The 17124-nt window shown below is 50.2% G+C and overlaps 2 protein-coding genes across 4 annotated transcripts; one reads left to right on the top strand and one right to left on the bottom strand.

Moving 5' to 3' along the window:
• Window positions 1-178: 178 nt before the first annotated feature.
• Window positions 179-3874, bottom strand: ARHGEF39 (Rho guanine nucleotide exchange factor 39). Its single transcript, XM_059142675.1, is given in 10 exon segments — window positions 179-580; window positions 740-828; window positions 1069-1298; window positions 1481-1609; window positions 1864-1934; window positions 2570-2688; window positions 2945-3065; window positions 3329-3423; window positions 3609-3751; window positions 3754-3874. Coding segments are annotated over 10 exon segments (1134 nt in total). The 3' UTR covers window positions 179-564.
• Window positions 3858-16557, top strand: CA9 (carbonic anhydrase 9). Of its 3 annotated transcripts, XM_059142664.1 has the most exons (12): window positions 3858-3947; window positions 10601-10835; window positions 11650-11679; window positions 11947-12117; window positions 12283-12425; window positions 12501-12593; window positions 13628-13694; window positions 15015-15172; window positions 15381-15525; window positions 15684-15710; window positions 16150-16231; window positions 16343-16557. In XM_059142664.1, exons 1-12 carry the CDS (start codon window positions 3873-3875, stop codon window positions 16407-16409), a joined length of 1293 nt encoding a protein of 430 aa, XP_058998647.1. In that variant the 5' UTR covers window positions 3858-3872; the 3' UTR covers window positions 16410-16557. The 3 variants fall into 3 exon arrangements, with proteins under 3 accessions (XP_058998647.1, XP_058998648.1, XP_058998646.1); XM_059142663.1 differs by lacking the exon at window positions 3858-3947 and having other exon boundaries at window positions 10275-10835; XM_059142665.1 differs by lacking the exons at window positions 3858-3947; window positions 12501-12593 and having other exon boundaries at window positions 10261-10835.
• The last annotated feature ends 567 nt before the right edge of the window (window positions 16558-17124 follow it).

The following is a 17124-nucleotide window of genomic DNA, read 5'->3' as shown; positions in this document are numbered from 1 at the left end:
GAAAAGCTTCCCTTATTAGGATAAAAAGAGGCCACCTTCCAGTGTGAGAGCTGAGAGAGAGGGAGCTCCAGCTCTTTTCCTTATATTCCTGAGGCCACCAGCAGGGCAACCTTCAAGGCACAAACACCTCTCTTTCCCTTATTGCAGAGCTGAGACAGAAAGGCCTTTCCAAAAAGGGGAAGAAGAAAAATATTTACTAAAATGCAGTGGGAAAATAAATTACGGAAACTGTATTCAACATAAAAACATCCACATTTACAAAGCTGCAGTCCTGATAAACAACCACCCAGGGATTCAGCACTGAGCTTAATCAGTCCCAAATCCCCTCATCTGCTTTGGAGGGGCTGGTTCAGCAGAACTTCACCAGGGTGGGACTTGGTTTCCTGATTCTCAAGGGCTGGTCAGATGAGCTGGCACAGGTTGGTCCCAAGCAAACCCGAAATGACCCTTCTCCAACCATGAAGTGTTGTGTGTGTTTTGTTTAGTTAGTACTGAAGATTTCTTTGTACTCCTCTGACTTTGACTTGTCTCTCAAGTAAACTGGGTTCTGGAATGAAGATTCTTCTAGTTCTTCTGGCTGCTATGGAGAAAAGATGGTCAGTTCAGGCACTGCCATGAGCACTTTCTTCAGATAAAACACCCATGGCCTTGGGGGTGGGGCAGCCCAGAAGGTGTTAGACGTGAGACAGGATTAGAACTGCTCACTCCCAGCCCATGGGCCTCATCACAGCACTCTTACCTGATGGCCAGAGTCAAACTGTGGTGCCAGTGCAACAGCTCCTCCTGGTCTGTGCACATAAGCAGTAGCTTCTCATGGGGAAAGGACAGCTAAGGAGAAATCACCACTTAGTGCAGAGCTCAGAAAGGTCCAGGCTAAAGCTGAAGGCCTTGCTGTTTCCATGAAGGTAATTCAGGGCTGAGGTGAGAACTAGGGATGAACCCCAACCCCCCCTCTCATCTCAATGCAGGTGGCTTAGTTCCTCTGAAGGGGGCCTAGGCCAAGGGGATAAATAGTACATAGGCATTCGAGCCTCTCCTACCGAACTAGGGCTCCCGCCAATAACTTACGCTGAGCAGTCCACCACAAGGGCCTCCTGAGTGGCCAAAGACTCTGTGGAGTTGACACTGGGCCATGGGGTAGAGGGCACGGCAGGCAAAGGTGCCACTCTGCAGCAGGTGCAGTGGGGGTCGAGGTTTGGCCATGAGGAGCACATCGGAGAAGAGGAAGAACATTCGGGGCCGGGGCTCCCCATGGGGAGGCACTACCAATAGCCAGCCCTGGCGTAGGAACCAGCGACCTGGGGAGCGGTGGGAGAGCTGTTATTCTGGTGCAGCTCCAGGACCATGATCCGTGGGAGCAGACAGAAGGGGAGGCTAAGGAAATAGGGCATGTGTGCTGGCAATAGAGAAAAAGGGTCAGAAAAGGGGAGTTTGAGGATTGGGGATGGGGTGGGGCACAGAGAAGGGGAGCGCGCAGTACCTGAGGTAAGCCCCTTTGCCTGGCGGCCACTGAGCAAAGCCTGAACACGCCGGAGGTGCTGGTCATTCTTCTGTTTTTGACCAATGCTGTAGACTCTCTGGGCGGTTTCACTTATCAGCCGGGCAGCCCCTGGAACAACATCCCCCACCCCATTCGTGGTACAGCTTTGACTTTGGGTGACTGATGGTGAGGAAAGGCTATTCTGGAGGGGACTAGGGTGAGGGTCTAACCTCTGGGAGGGCAGGCAGGGCAACAGACACGTTGTGTACATGTCAGTGGAAGATAGGGACATACCAGACATTGTTAGAGGACAGAACCAGAAAGGCAGAACCAGAACAGGAGAGGCAGCCTCCTGCCTGTGTTTCAGAGGAGCAAGAACATACGTGTGAGCTGTTGCTGGTCAGGGCTGTTGGGACCTGTGTTTTCAGCCAAAGCCACAACAAGATTCTCATACCTGGAATTAGACAGCTGGAAGTCCATGAGGGGAAGTAGAGTTGGGCAGAATTCCTTCTGCCTGACCTACAGATTGCTCCCAACACACACTTTAGTTGCAAGGCCAGGAAAGACCTGCTTTTGATGGTTACATCCCTTTCTTTCATCTGGGACTCAGAACCCGGGCTCACCCCACATGGCCCTCTGCTTCCATCTTCCCACACTGAAGAGTCAGGAGCAGACTGACCATGATTTGGGAGTCTAGTTAATTAGATTAATGAAATTTAATCCAAGATTAATGAAAATTAATCCATCCAAGGAGGATGCTAAAGACAACCTGACTATATGCTCTTAACGTCCCCAGGAACAAAAATCTAAGGTAGGCAAACCTCTCACCTCAACCGACTCTTCCAGATACCTTGCTTCTATTACAGGCCCCCTCACTTCAGTGCAGACTTCCACATTCCTAGCTAAGGGCCTGAGCTGCAGACCCCAGCTACTCCAGTGGGTTCACATTTACTCTTGCAAGAGGTTTTTAAGAGCGGTTGGTCCCGGGAGAGGCAATGGGACAGAAGCCATAAACCCCACAAAGCTGAGAGCAGCGATCATACAGACCCAGAAAAGAGAGGTTGGCTGAATCCAGGGGAGTTTACTCACTGCTGGAGCCTCTGCAGAGGCAGAGGGAGCAGGTCTTGAAGATGAAGGCTCCCAAACTCAGGGCGGCCTTCCTGAAGTCGCACAAACCTCCGGAAACGCTTGTTTTTCTTTAGTTGCTCCTGGAGTGATAGGGAAAGGATTGGCAGCAGGGAGAGAAGCCACTCCTTATATTGTATTCATCTGTGTACACTCCCCCACCCAGCCCTCTGTAAGCTGTGTGCTCCTGGGAGAAGCCCTACAGTGAACTTTGGAGAGATGGGGGACACCTACGGGGCTGTAGAAATGTAGGAACAGTATGAGTGAAGTTTGGAGCTCCAGAGGAAGAGGCAATGTATGGGGCAAGAGGGGAAGAACTTGAGATTATCTTGGGGTTACCTGCAGGGTGGTCCGGGACCTCTCTGCGTTGGCAGCAAATTCGGTGTAGAGCTCCAGATGGGGGCAGAAGCTTTCCAGCCCCTGTCCCCAGTGCCCTCCTTCGAGGTAGGGAAGAAGCTCTCTGCGTGGGTGAGGATAGTAAAAGCAGTCCAACAACTACTCAGGCACCACCTCATTGAATTCTCATAACCTTGCCCTGGAGGTAGTGGTATTATCCCATTTTACAGATGGAAGGTGGGGCAGGGTAAGGCACTGGGCCAAGACCACAGCTGAGGCAACTGGCAGACTCCGTATATGAACTTGGGTCTCCCCCGACTCCAAGCTTTGTGCACTGCCAGAGGCGAGTGCCCCCCGCCTTCTCTTTCCCCTCGCCCCTCTACTCACTGGCTGGCGCCGTAAATGAGCTCCCAGGGCCCAAACAGGGCCTGACGCTCTGCTGGTCGCAGGGTGCCCTTGGCTTTCAGAATCCCCACGAAGTACTGCGGAAGGAGAGTACGGGTATATAATCTGCCAGAAGAGGAGGCTAATGCCAAGCCGCTGCTAGAAACTAGAATGCCTGAGCTCCCTAAATGCAGGCGGCCGGCCCAAGACCCACTATACCTCGCAGAGACCCTCCCATACCCTGGGGTCCCCGCCCCATACGGGAGGGCTTGCGCGGCCGCACCGTGGCCACCAGCCCCAGCTGTTCCTGGTAGCGCCGCTCGGTCTCCAGCAGCTCCCGGGCAGTGCAGGCGCGTTTCCGCTCCCAACGGGCACGCTGCTCTTGAACTGTGCACCGTCCGCTGGCGCTCCATCTCTCCATGCCAAGCTGAGGGGTCGGTTCTTCCGGCCGCAGCCCGCCAGACATTCAAATCCCAACCGCTCCGGGGGCGGGGCCAGAGAGAGGAGTGCGCCCCCTGGCGCCGGGAGGCTGCGCGCAGGACGGAGCATGCGCGGCGGCCCGCGGAAAGGCCTTGAGTCTCTGCGGTTAGGACCTTGCCCTACCGCCAGGGCGGCGCTGCAGGTGCGAGAAGCCCCCTCAGGCGGCGTTGAGTGGGGCAGGTGGGTGGCCCTCCTCTGGACTGGCGCGCGCTAAGTTGGGGCTGTAGTCTGGACCTTGGAAAGCAGACATCAGCGGGACCTCAGTGTCCTATCTGTAAAATTAGGAAAGGGGCAATAATTACCGTACATATTCTCTCCTGGGCCTGGTCCAGTCGTCCCCAGTGCTTTCACTACTAGGAAACCTCAGGGGTCACAAGGTTTGAAATGTTTTGGCCCTTGGACAAAAGTTTATAGGTTTTAAGTTACTAACTCGTTTTTTCCTTTCATACTGATCCAAAACCTGACAGCCCATTAGCTCCTGATCAGCAAATGTCAGTAACTAAAGTGGTGGTCAGAATTGCTGTAATTCTGGTCAAAGGCTCAAGCTTGTAGTTGATTAGTCTGTGCTACCCCGTCAAAGATAAAATGGACCAGATTTTCCTTACTTCGTTAGGTCTTTCGAGAAATTGGCAGTAGCCCTAGAGGGTAAATTGGCAGAGCCATTTTGCCAATATGTATGAGAAGTCTTAAAATGTGCTTACTCTTGGGGTGCCTGGGTGGCTCAGGTCGTGATCCCAGGGTCTTGGGATCAAGCCCCACATCGTGCTCTCTCCTCGGCAGGGAGCCTGCTTCCCTTCCTCTCTCTCTCTCTGTGTGCCTCTCTATTTGTGATCTCTGTCTGTCAAATAAATAAATAAATAAATATCTTTTTTTTTTTTAAAGTGCTTACTCTTATCACCTAGAAGTTCCATTTTTAGGAATGCACCCTAAAGAAATAGATGTGAACAAAAATATGTATATAAAAAAAAAAATATATATATATATATATATATATATATATATATACCAGAATGGGTGGTACAGTGTTGTTTGTAACCTTATAAAAATTGGAAGCCTTCTAAATGTCCAGTGGTAGAGAATTGGCTAGGAAAATTATGGTACAGCTATTTGAAGAAATATGAAAGCATTACAAATGTAAAAAGCCTATCAATATGGAAAAACATGCAGAGTATATTGCCAAGACCAAAAAAAAACAGGCTAACAAAGCTGTTTGTACAATATGATCCCATTTAGGTATAGCATATATAGGACTGGAAGGATAAGCAATTAAGAGGTAGTTGTGGTTGTTATCTCTGGGTGATGGGATTGAAGTTAATGCACTCTACAAATATTTTTTAAGCATCTAATCTGTGTCAGGCACTGGGTCGCTGAGGTTAAAGAGGTGAATGGGACAAATAAGATGATTTTTTAAAATTCTTTTTTTTTTAAGATTTTATTTATTTACTTGACAGACAGAGTAGGCAGAGAGGCAGGCAGAGAGGAAGGGAAGCAGGCTCCCCGCTGAGCAGAGAGCCCGATGTGGGGCTCGATCCCAGGACCCTGGGATCATGACCTGAGCCGAAGGCAGAGGCCCTAACCCACTGAGCCACCCAGGAGCCCCCAAAATTCTCTTAATGTTTTTCTCCTTTTTGTAAGTTTTCTGCTGGAGCATGCAAGCATTACATTTTATTTATTTATTTGTTTATTAAGATTTTATTTATTTATTTGACAGAGCACAGGTAGGGGGAGCAGCTGGCAGAGGGAGAGGGAGAAGCAGGGGAGCCTGATGCAGGGCTTGATCCCAGGACGCTGTGATCATGACCTAAGGCAAAGGCAGATGCTTAAATGACTGAGCCACCCAGGTGCCCTGCATGCATTACTTTTTTTTTTTTTTAAGATTTTATTCATCTATTTGACAGACATAGATCACAAGCAGGCAGAGAGGTGGAAGCAGGCTCCCTGCTGAGCAGAGAGCCCAACGCGGGGCTCAATCCCAGGACCCTGAGACCATGACCTGAGCCGAAGGCAGAGGCCCAACCCACTGAGCCACCCAGGCACCCCCATGCATTACTTTTTTTTTTTTTTTTTAAAGATTTTATTTATTTATTTGACAGAGAGAAATCACAAGTAGGTAGAGAGGCAGGCAGAGAGAGAGAGGAGGAAGCAGGCTCCCTGCCGAGCAGAGAGCCCGATGCGGGACTCGATCCCAGGACCCTGAGATCATGACCTGAGCCGAAGGCAGCGGCTTAACCACTGAGCCACCCAGGCGCCCCCCCATGCATTACTTTTTAACCGGAAAAAAAAATACTATTAAAAACCAAAATGTTAAGAAACTTTCAGACCCTGCATTCCTCCCACTGTGGAACCCTAGGAATTTGGAACTCAAGACAAAAACCAGAGTACTGTTAGGGTTTTGAGGTCCCCTCTAGCTCACTGACATTCTAAGAATTCTAAGGAGAAATGCAGGACTTAGATCAGGGAAAAACAACTTGAAGGGTTGAATGGCGGAAAGAGAAAGTTTGGGTCAGACTGTACCTTGGACTCAAGGAAACTGATGATACCATATAGGTGAAAACTAGTTACACACTCTTCAGTGAATGTGGGGCAGTCCACGCTAGGAGTTCATGGCAAGATGGGACAGATAATCCCACAGTAATCTTTTTTTTTTAAGATTTTATTTATTTATTTGACAGACAGAGACCACAAGTAGGCAGAGAGGCAGGCAGAGAGAGAGGAGGAAGCAGGCTTCCCACTGAGCAGAGAGCCAGATGCGGGGCTCGATCCCAGGACCCTGGGATCACGACCTGAGCCGAAGGCAGAGGCTTAACCCACTGAGCCACCCAGGTGCCCCAAGCCCACAGTAATCTATATCACTAGGAGTCTCTTCTGCAGTCCCGGGATGAGCAGAAACATGGCCCTAAATGTCTGAAGGCACAGACCCTAATGACCAAAGACTTGGCCATAAACACCACAGAGAGGCCATGCACAGGCAGGTGGTGCCCCAGTCAGTTGGTCCTGAGTACACCATGTCCCAACCTGGGAAAGTTCCCAGAGTAAGACTCTGGGAGCTTGAACCGGTTTTAGAGTTTGGCAGTCTCCCAGCTGCAAAGGCATGATCCAGGGTCAGAGTCTATACTCCCACCCAGACCAGAGACACAGTCACACACAGAAACAGAGTGCTGAAGAAAGACACAGCAGTATGAAGAATGGCATTTGGAAAATTAAAAGGCTGAAACAGAGAGAGACCTGCACATAGACACAGATCTAGGCTCTGAAACATTGACTAAAAGCAGCTGAGATGGCAGAGAGGCAGGTGGACGTAGAGTGCTGCAGAGAAGTGTACCAGGAAATCTTGACAGAGACCAAAAAAGAAAACGATGGAAATATGAAGAACATTTGTAAAGAGGGAAAATGAAGTAAAGCTGGGATGGGTCTTGGAGAAAGATCTCCACACATACAGACTCCAGACCCCAGTAAGCATGGTGCTTCTGTCTACTGTGGCTGCCCATGACCTCTTCCACCTCAACTAGACTTGTCATTACTACATTCTGTCTTGTCCAAGTCCATCCAATTCGGTATCACTAGCATGTACCCTCCATGTGGGTAGACACTGGTCTAACCAAGGTGCTGACATCACAGCCAACCCAGACAATAAGCTGACCTTCCACATTGCACACTGGGTCAGATTTCCATGGATGGCTCTTAATTTGGCTCCAGAAATAGCAACCTGGATTGTTAGGCTGCCTCCCTCCTTGGAGGACAGCAACTGCTCAGCTCTGTGCAAGTTTTGGTATACACTGCGACAGTTAATCTGACAAGGCAGATAATTTGGGGTGCTGTAAAAATGTGACCTCATGCTCTTGGAACAGTTGTGGTTTGGCAAACATAAGTCATCCGACAATGAACTCCCTGAGGGCAGGGAAGCCATCTTAGTTGATTTGGTTTTCCTCAAGTCCTGGCAAGGTGATCTGCAGAGAGAAAAATGCTCCATAATGGTTGGTGAATAAAAGACTTAATCAAATACTGGACCCTGCCCTTATGGAACTCAATGCTATTAGAGCAGATAAAATGTCATAAATCACCTTAATATAAGTTGGATGGTGGGCAAGGTTATTAGTAAGGGTAGGCAAAGAACTGTAGTGGTTCAGTGGCACCAGAAATCTCTTCCTGTGGAAGAGAGTGGAGGAGGTGGCCTTTGAGCTAAGTCTTGAATCATAGGAGGGATTTAGACAGAAGAGACAGTAAAACTATTTTACAGGGTAGTGGGTACAGAAGTACTGATTCCTGACAGTGGAAGCTGGCTGGGCCTCTGCTGTGCCAGTCATGACCTCTTTATTATTATTATTATTATTATTATTATTAAAGATTTTATTTATTCATTTGCAGAGAGATCACAAGTAGTCAGAGGCAGGTGGAGAGAGGGGGAAGCAGACTCCCTGCTGAGTATAGAGTTCGATGCATGGCTCAATCCCAGGACCCTGAGCTGAAGGCAGAGGGTTAACCCACTGAGCCACCCAGGCACCCCTATTTTTTAAAAAAATATTTTATTTATTTATTTGACAGACAGAGATCACAGCAGGCAGAGAAGCAGGCAGAGAGAGGAAGGGAAGCAGGCTCCCCACCAAGCAGAGAGCCCAATGCGGGGCTTGATCCCTGGACCCTAAGACCATGACCTCAGCCGAAGGCAGAGGCTTTAACCCACTGAGCCAGCCAGGCGCCCCTATTTTTTTTTTTAAGATTTTATTTATTTATTTGACAGAGAGAGATCACAAGTAGGCAGAGAGGCAGGCAGAGAGAGAGAGAGGAGGAAGCAGGCTCCCTGCCGAGCAGAGAGCCCAGTGTGGGACCTGATCCCAGGACCCTGAGATCATGACCTGAGCTGAAGGCAGAGGCTTTAACCCACTGAACCACCCAGGTACCCTAGGCATTACCTTTTTAGATAAGAGATTAGTAGAGACCCCAGAGAAGAGGGAGGTAGAAGGAGCGCCCTGAAGCTAGGAACTAGTTCTTAACAGGATTAGAAATATTTCAACATGTTTCTCTAATGCATACAATCATACTGGCACATATCTATTGAATTTAGCCCCAGATAAGAACTTCCTGAGATGGCCTTAATCTCGTTTGGTTTGTTGAAGCTGTGGGGACCTTACTAGAATGTGAGCTACAGAACAGTAGAGGTGGGTTCTCTAGTTCAGTGCTGCATCCCTAGGGGAGGCTCAATGTTTCTCAAATGAACAGGCATACTGGGAACCCCAAGTCCATTCTTAGGGTCCTTTCAGTCTTCATCTCCTTGTACCTGCTCTCCCCCTCCAATCCATGCTCCACACCAGCACTCAACACAACCTAATATGAGAATTGGATTCTGTCATTCTCCTGCACAAGATACTTGATGCCTTTCCTTTGCACAAAATACCATTCTTCCCATTGTTTTTAGCAATTGAATCGCTACTTCTCCAAAAGCCATATCAGATTTTGCCTACTTCTGTATTTCTTTCTAAGGCAGAATTAATCTCTCTCCACTGAATATTGTGCCCTCACTCACTAGACAGTGAGCTCCTTTTAGGGCAGGGATTGTGTCTTATTCATTTCTGTACATTTAGTCCATAGCCCAGTGCTAGACATAGTAGATGCTAAATAAATTTTGTTAAATATAAGAGTGAATGGTATTCCCAGCAGTGAGAACTAGATGAACAAAGGTGGTCAGAGGTCGGGGGGGAAAATGAATGTTTTAATTTGGCTGGAGTATGAGGGAGAATAGTAGGAGATAAAATGGAAAGGATTCTTGGGTAAGATTTTGAAGGACTTGAAAGTCAACTAGAGGAAGAAGATGGGCAGATGGAAGCTAATGAAGGTTTTTGAACAGATGTATAATATGATGAAAAATCAATTTATTGTAAAGTCATCACAGTCCCTCTTCTACATATACTCAGTTTTGCATTTAAAGATTTTTTATTTACTTATTTGACAGAGACACACTAAGAGAGGGAACACAAGCAGAGCGAGTGGGAGAGGGAGCAGTGGGTTTCCCACTGAGCAGGGAGCCTGATGGGGGGCTCCATGTGGGGCTCAATCCCAGGACCCTGGGATCATGACCTGAGAAGAAGGCAGACATTTAAGGACTGAGTCACCCAGGTGCCCCACTCAGTTTTCCATTTATACTCAGATTTGCCTCCCACCTACCTATCTGTCCTGTTCCCAGGCTTCCCCAGCAGCTTGTCCTACCCCTTTATCTGCTCCCTGGCTAGGCCAGGGATATATACATGGGCTGCTTCCCCTCTCAGCCAGAGGCTGTGGGGGCCCCAACTCCCTGTCTTTCCCCTTCTCTGCCTGGGCCTGGGAAGCAGGCCAGGGTTAGCTGAGGCTGCCTGGTGAGCAGCTGGGCGGTGCCAGGGGGAGCCTGTGTAGTGCCAGGTGGTGCCTTGGATTCCAGGCTAAGCCTGTGACCCCGATAACCTCCTGCTTGTGCACATACCTGCCCCTCGCACCACCCCCATTCAGGCTTTGGTATCGGGGAGGGGGCACAGGGCCAGGCAGACCCACAGGACTTTGGCTCCATCTCTACAAAAGGGCCCTCTGTGAGTCAGCCTGCTCCCCTCCAGGCTTGCTCCTCCCCCATCCAGCTCCTGTTTCCGATGCACGTACAGCCCGTACACACCGTGTCTGGGACACCCCACAGTCAGCCACATGGCTCCCCTGTGCCCCAGACCCTGGCTCCCTCTGTCGATCCCAGCCCCTTCTCCGGGCCCTGCCCTGCAACTGCTGCTTGCACTGCTGCTCCTGGTGCCTGCCCATGCCCAGAGCCTGTCTCGTATACAGGGGACGCCTGGGTTGGGAGGAGATTCATCTGGGGAAGATGATCAACTGGACGGGGAAAAGCTACCCAGTGAAGAGGACCCACCCGGAGACGAGGACCCACCGGGAGAGCAGGACCCATCTGGAATGAAGACTGAACCAGGAAAAGAGGACTCTCTGAAGTTAGAGGATCTGCCTACTGTTGAGGCACCCAGGGACCCCCAAGGCTCCCAGAATAATGACTACAGGCACAACAAAGGTAAGCGGTCATCGGCCCTCCAAATCTAGACTCCAGGAGGTTTGTCCTTCCCACACTAAATCCCAGCCCAGGTAGGGATTATTCAGAGAAGGAATGGAGTCTGCACTCCGACAGTAGTTTTTCCCATCCCCAGGGGATCTCATGCCACTAGACCCTTCCCCTTTCAGAGCTAGAAGGGGATGAATGGGGAGACAAAAAGCACAGAGGGAGCAAGGTGAGCAGGAAGAGATGAGAAAGAAAAAAGGGGAGGTTGGAGAGGAGAAAGATGCAGAATGTGGAAAGAGAGAAGACAGGTGGAGAGAAGTAGGAATACGAGGGAAGAGAAGAGAAAGGATGGCAGGGGTGGTTGGGAAGCAGAGGAGGAGCCAGAGGGCTTGTAGAGATCACCTTATCTTCAGTCTACAGATGAAGAAATTGAGACCTGGGAAGGGGGAATAAGAAGTAGGGGAACCTGGTATTTTGATTCAGAAACCAGGAACCTTGGGAAGGGAGTTGGAGACAAGGAGAAAGAAAAGAGGGTCTATTGATTTGGGCCTGGGGACTGAGGCCCCCCACCTACTTTACAAAGACACCGGTTGCAAACTGGTATCTCTGAGACCAGTAGGATCTTTGGTCTACCAAGCTGTGGTGTTATATTTGGTTGCAATCCGTTGTGCTTTATATCTGGCCACGTTAGGTATTTTGGTTACCTGCTATGACCCTGTAAGACATCTGAGTTGGAGAACCCCTACTAGTAAGGGGGATCCATCTCTTTCTGGCCACTGGGGAGGGACTGGGCTTGAAGATCGGCTTTTCATTCTTCTCATTGATGCAGGGGATGACCACAGTCATTGGCGCTATGGAGGTAAGACACCTACCCCCTGCACACCCAGCCTGGGCACCCTGCTCTGATCTGACCCCCCAGCCATCCGGAACTCTGATCTTGGGTGTCCCACCCATTGCATCCATGTCTGACAGTCCCCAACGCGCAGCCTGCTCCCTGTTTCTGTCCACATCCCTGATTTCTATTTCCCGCCCCATGCTTTCTCACTCCACCCCCTCCCTTTTTCTATCCCGCTTTCTTATTTCTGATCTTGTCACCAGACTGCCGGTCCACACTCTCTCACTCCAGGCGACCCGCCCTGGCCCCAGGTGTCCCCAGCCTGCGCAGGCCGCTTCCAATCGCCGGTAGATATCCGCCCAGAGCTCGCTGCATTCTGCCGGGCTCTGCAACCCCCCGAACTCCTGGGCTTTGAGCTCCCGAAACTCCCAGAACTGCGCCTGCGCAACAATGGCCACACGGGTGAGGGAAGGGTCTAGCTGCGGAGCCTCGGGGAGGAGGCGGGGAAGGTATCTGCTGTACAGGGACCGGTCCAGAGCGGCGGGCCCGCCAGGCGGGCGCTTGGGAGTTAGGCTGGCCCTTCCGGGTAGGCTGGTCCTCTCGGCTCACCTGCCTCTTCCCTCGCAGTGCAGCTGACTCTGCCGCCGGGGCTGGAGATGGCCCTGGGTCCCGGGCGGGAGTACCGGGCCCTGCAGTTGCATCTGCACTGGGGGGCTGCGGGTCGCCCGGGCTCGGAGCACACGGTTGACGGCCACCGTTTCCCAGCCGAGGTGAGCGCGCAGCGGAGAGGCGAAGGGGGGCGCTGGGCCGGGGGTCTTGCCCACTTCTACCCTGTTTCTCTCCAGATCCATGTGGTTCACCTCAGCACTGCATTTGCCAAAGTTGATGAAGCCTTGGGGCGCCCCGGGGGGCTGGCCGTGTTGGCCGCCTTTCTGCAGGTACCAGCCCTGGACACCCCTATCCCCTGCTTCTCCACGCCCCAGGGCTCACTGTAGCTTGACCCCAGAGATCCCATCCTAGCACATTCACCCTGGCACCTGGCCGTCCTCATTCACTTATTAATTCATTCGACACGCCCTGTAAGCCAGGCGCAGAGCCACACAAAGGATTCCGAAAACCGTGGCTCCGCCTACAGCCGGTGGGGGAGGCTGATACGAAGGGCACAGACAGAGTTAAAGAGGTGGTCAGAGAAAGCTTCACAGAGGAGGTCAAACTTGAAGCCTTCAGTAGTGGAAAAGAAAAGATGTTCCATGCAGAGCCAACAGTGTATGTGGAGTAAGAATATATCCACCCAGGGAATGGCTGTGGAACGGGGTGGGGGCGGGGGGCACGCCAGGAAGAGTAATTTATTGAATACTCCGGTAACCTATAATTTCTGTTTTGTGTAATGCAGTGAAGCCTAGAGAATTATTTAGTGACATCTTTGGACCTGTATGGATCCAGGCTACATACACAGTGATTAGAAGAGGCTAGTAAAATGGGCAGATGGTGAGATACCTTCTAGGCTCTGTCACTGCCTTACTGACTCTTTAACGCCAGCCTTAACAGCACAAAGTTCAGAGAAGTGCCTCTGAGATAGCATGTCCTTGCTCCAAAGGCAAACACATGAATTATTCAGGTGAATGTAGAGGAAATGTGAATGCAAAGGTTATTATGGTTTTCTGTGGGGAGACCATGAGTGTGTATGTGGAGGTAGGATCAGTGAGACTGGAAAAGATAGTTAGGACCCAGGTCACTGGAGGCTTCCTATCCTAGGAAAGTGACCCACCTTCTCCTCCAACTTACCATTGAAAATCAGTCCACCAAGCAGGTTAAATTCGTTTGCAAATAAAAGTAAATCCACTGAGTAGTAATACACAAGACTTTGTGTTCTCCCAGCATTCTCAGAGTATGGGAAGCCCACCTCACCTTCAGGCCTCCAGCCGCGACCTTGGATACCTGTAAAATCCTGTCTTGAACTGTCATTTCCCAGGAGGGTCCAGAAGAAAACAGTGCCTATGAGCAGTTGCTGTCACATTTGGAAGAAATTACTGAGGAAGGTCAGTTTGTTAGTTTGGCCACTACCCTCAATACTCTTGTTCATAAAGAACTGTCCTTGGGGAGCCTTAGGTGTGAGGATGGAGATGAGCTGGCTCCCACAGGCAGGGAACCAACGTGTGAACTGACTGAGCTTGACAATAATTACAAAGCTGAGCAGAGGCCTACAGGCTTTATGGCTAAAAACCAAAATAAACAGACAAAAAACTCACCCCCCCAAAAAACCCCCAAAACTCCACAAAACCCCAAATCAAAACAAAAACTAAAAGAAGACACAAAACAAGCCCCCTCCCAACAAAAGCATTTGGAACTTCAGAGGCTGAGTCCAGAGAGCTAAAATTTTTCTGAAAATTCTCTATTTCTCCTCCATAAGCATCAAATATTTTAAAGTTGTACTTTTGTTGAAAATCTTTGCCTTCTCAGTCACTCTCATTTTATTTTATTTTTTTAGAAGATTTTATTTATTTATTTGACAGAGAGAGAGAGAGAGATCCCAAGCAGGCAGAGAGGCAGGCAGAGAGAGAGAGAGAGAGGGAGAGAGAGGCAGAAGCAGGGCTCCTTGCTGAGCAGAGAGCCCAATGTGGGGCTCGATTCCAGGACCCTGAGATCATGACCTGGGCTGAAGGCAGAGGCTTAACCCACTGAGCCACCCAGGTGCCTCTCACTCTAAGTAATTTTAAGCCTCACTTCTGGAACTTACATTTTACCAAACTAGAGGGAACTGTGCTTTTTTGAGTTTTGTGTCTGTTTTTTATGGTTTCAAATATTTATATTTACAAGTTACTCTGCTCACTCCCTCCCCCCACCTTTTTAAAAAATTTTATTTGACACAGAGAGAGATCATAAGTAGGCAGAGAGGCAGGCAGAGGGGGTGGGGTGGGGTGGGGGGAGGTAGAAGCAGGCTCCCTGCTGAGCAGAGCACCTGATTTGGGGGGGGGCGGGTTCTGACCCTGAGATCGTGTCCTGAGCCTAAAGCAGAGGCTTAACCCACTGAGCCCACCCCAGGCACCCCCTCATTTTTCCTTTTGATTCATTTTGGGTTTAAATCTGTAGTCCAGCATGTTATCATAGTATGCAGAATAAGAGTGAAGACTCAGGGAGGACTTTGGGAGCACTTCTTTCACTCTGTGAGGCCCCACAGACTTTTTACCTTATTCTGAGTTAGGTATTATGCTGAGTTATGGGAAGGGACATACTTAGTGAAGAAGTGGTCTCAGGAAGTTGCATCAGTTGGCTTCTGGGAGGTGAAACTGTATCCCTATACTCCAAAGCTTTGGAGGGAAGCAGTCCAGGTGGGATTCTGGCACAGGTCCTCTCCACAGACTCAGAGACTTGGGTCCCTGGCCTGGATGTATCTGCGCTGCTGCCCTCTGACCTCAGCCGCTACTTCCGCTATGAGGGGTCTCTAACCACACCCCCCTGCGCCCAGGGGGTCATCTGGACTGTGTTCAACCAGACAGTGAGGCTGAGTGCAAAGCAGGTGGGGCTGGGGCATGGTGGTGACACAGGGGATGTGGGGGAAAGGGGTGTAGGGATAAGATCAAGGTGCATAAAGAGATGAAGCTGCCATATGGGGGATGAGGGGGACAGAGAGGGTGAAGCCCTGAGTGCTGGCGGTGAGTAGGCCTGTGACCATTTCATTTTCTTGTCGTGAGCCTACCCCCACATCTGTCTCCTGACTTCCCTAGCTCCACACCCTCTCTGGCTCCCTGTGGGGACCCGATGACTCACGGCTACAACTGAACTTCCGAGCAACACAGCCTTTGAATGGGCGAATAATCGAGGCCTCCTTCCTCACTGAAACAGAGGGCAGCCCCAGGACTGTTGAGCCAGGTGCAGCTTTGTGGTGACCCATAGTGCCATGCCCCGTGTCCCCCCCCCCCCCCCCCCCCAATCCCAGATCCGTCATCCTCCCATGTGTCTTCATTTGTGCCTGTGTCTGTCACTGGCAGTCACAGACCCTGGTTCTAATGTGTCCTTTTCCTCTTCAGTCCACCTGAATTCCTGCCTTGCTGCTGGTGAGTCTGTGCCCCATCTCTGGCCCCTGACCCCTTGGCATCATTCAGCCTCAGGAGCTAGGACCACCCCTACCCCTTCTCCTTTTCTGCAGAACAGACCTCCAACCCCAATTAGATAGAGTGTCAGATCAAGGGAGAGAGGATTCCGCTGTCCCCAGGGCAAAAGTTAATTAGCATGAAGCTACAGAAATCTCCTAGCATCCTCCTTCTCAAACAACCTCTTTTACTTTGCTTTTAGGTAAGAAAAAGAGGTGCTTATCTTATTCTTTCTTGTGTATCCAACCCCATTCCTTTGTGGGCCTCTTCTGGATTCTGACACTGAGGGCAGCTGGAGAACAGGGGGGGGGGTGAGGGGGCAGGGTGGGGGATACTCTGAAGCAGGCTGAGGGAATCCTACAGACTCCTCGTCACCCTGAGGCAGCCTCTCCTCTCCCTCCAGGTGACATCCTGGCCCTGGTTTTTGGCCTCCTCTTTGCAGTCACAAGCATCGCCTTCCTTGTGCAAATGAGAAGGCAGCAAAGGTATACTTGCCCACTTCCTGACACCCCTCTTCCTCAGGCCCACTTCCCTGGATGAGTCCAGACAGTTTCATGCACATTTGAGTTTTCTGATTGGGCTTTTGTGTTGTGTAGACTCCGAAGTGGGACCAAAGGAAATGTTAGCTACCACCCAGCAGAGGTCACGGAGACTGTTGCCTAGAGGACTTGGAACTTGGAGAATGTGCAGAGAAGCCAGCCAGAAGAATCTGAGGGGGAGCTGGAGACTTTGTCCTGTCCTACCCTTTATACCACTTTCTTTTTAAGGGCCAAATGTTTTTTAAAATAAATGTTAATAAAATATATGGAAGTTCCCCAGATGAGGAGGATGGTGTATTTATTTCCTATTGCTGCCTTTAAAAATCACCACAAACTTAATGGTAATGCAAATTTATCCTCTTAAGTTCTGGAGGTCAGAAATCCACAATGAATCTTCTGGGCCAAAATCAAGGTGTCAGTAAGGGCTGGTTCCTTCTGGGCACTTTGAGGGGAGGCTTCCTTTTTCGGGCTCTAGAAGCCCAATATTCCTTGGGTTGGCGGTCCCTTCCTCTTATTGCCCTAGCCTCTTGCTTCCATTGTCTTATCTCTTAACGACTGCCTTTGACCTTGCCTCTCTCTTATAAGAACCTTTGTGATTACACTGGGCCTACTTGGGTCACAGGATAATTTCCTAATTTCAAAATCTTTAGCTTAAACACAAAGTTCCTTTTCCCACATAAGGTAACTTTTCACAGGATCAGGGTGTGGACAATTTGATGGGGGGGGGGTGGCATTACTGCCTAGCACATGTTTTCGGGAAGGTTGTAGAAATGACTGAGATAGAATGGCCTTGGGCACACACACAGCAGTATATGTGTCTGGGGGTAGGGCAGGCTTAG

This window comes from Mustela lutreola, chromosome 12, assembly GCF_030435805.1.
Source record: "Mustela lutreola isolate mMusLut2 chromosome 12, mMusLut2.pri, whole genome shotgun sequence".
In the NCBI taxonomy this organism is placed as follows: domain Eukaryota; kingdom Metazoa; phylum Chordata; class Mammalia; order Carnivora; family Mustelidae; genus Mustela; species Mustela lutreola.
The sequence above is the reverse complement of the archived record's forward strand: the minus strand, read 5'-3'. Positions and strand labels throughout refer to the sequence as shown.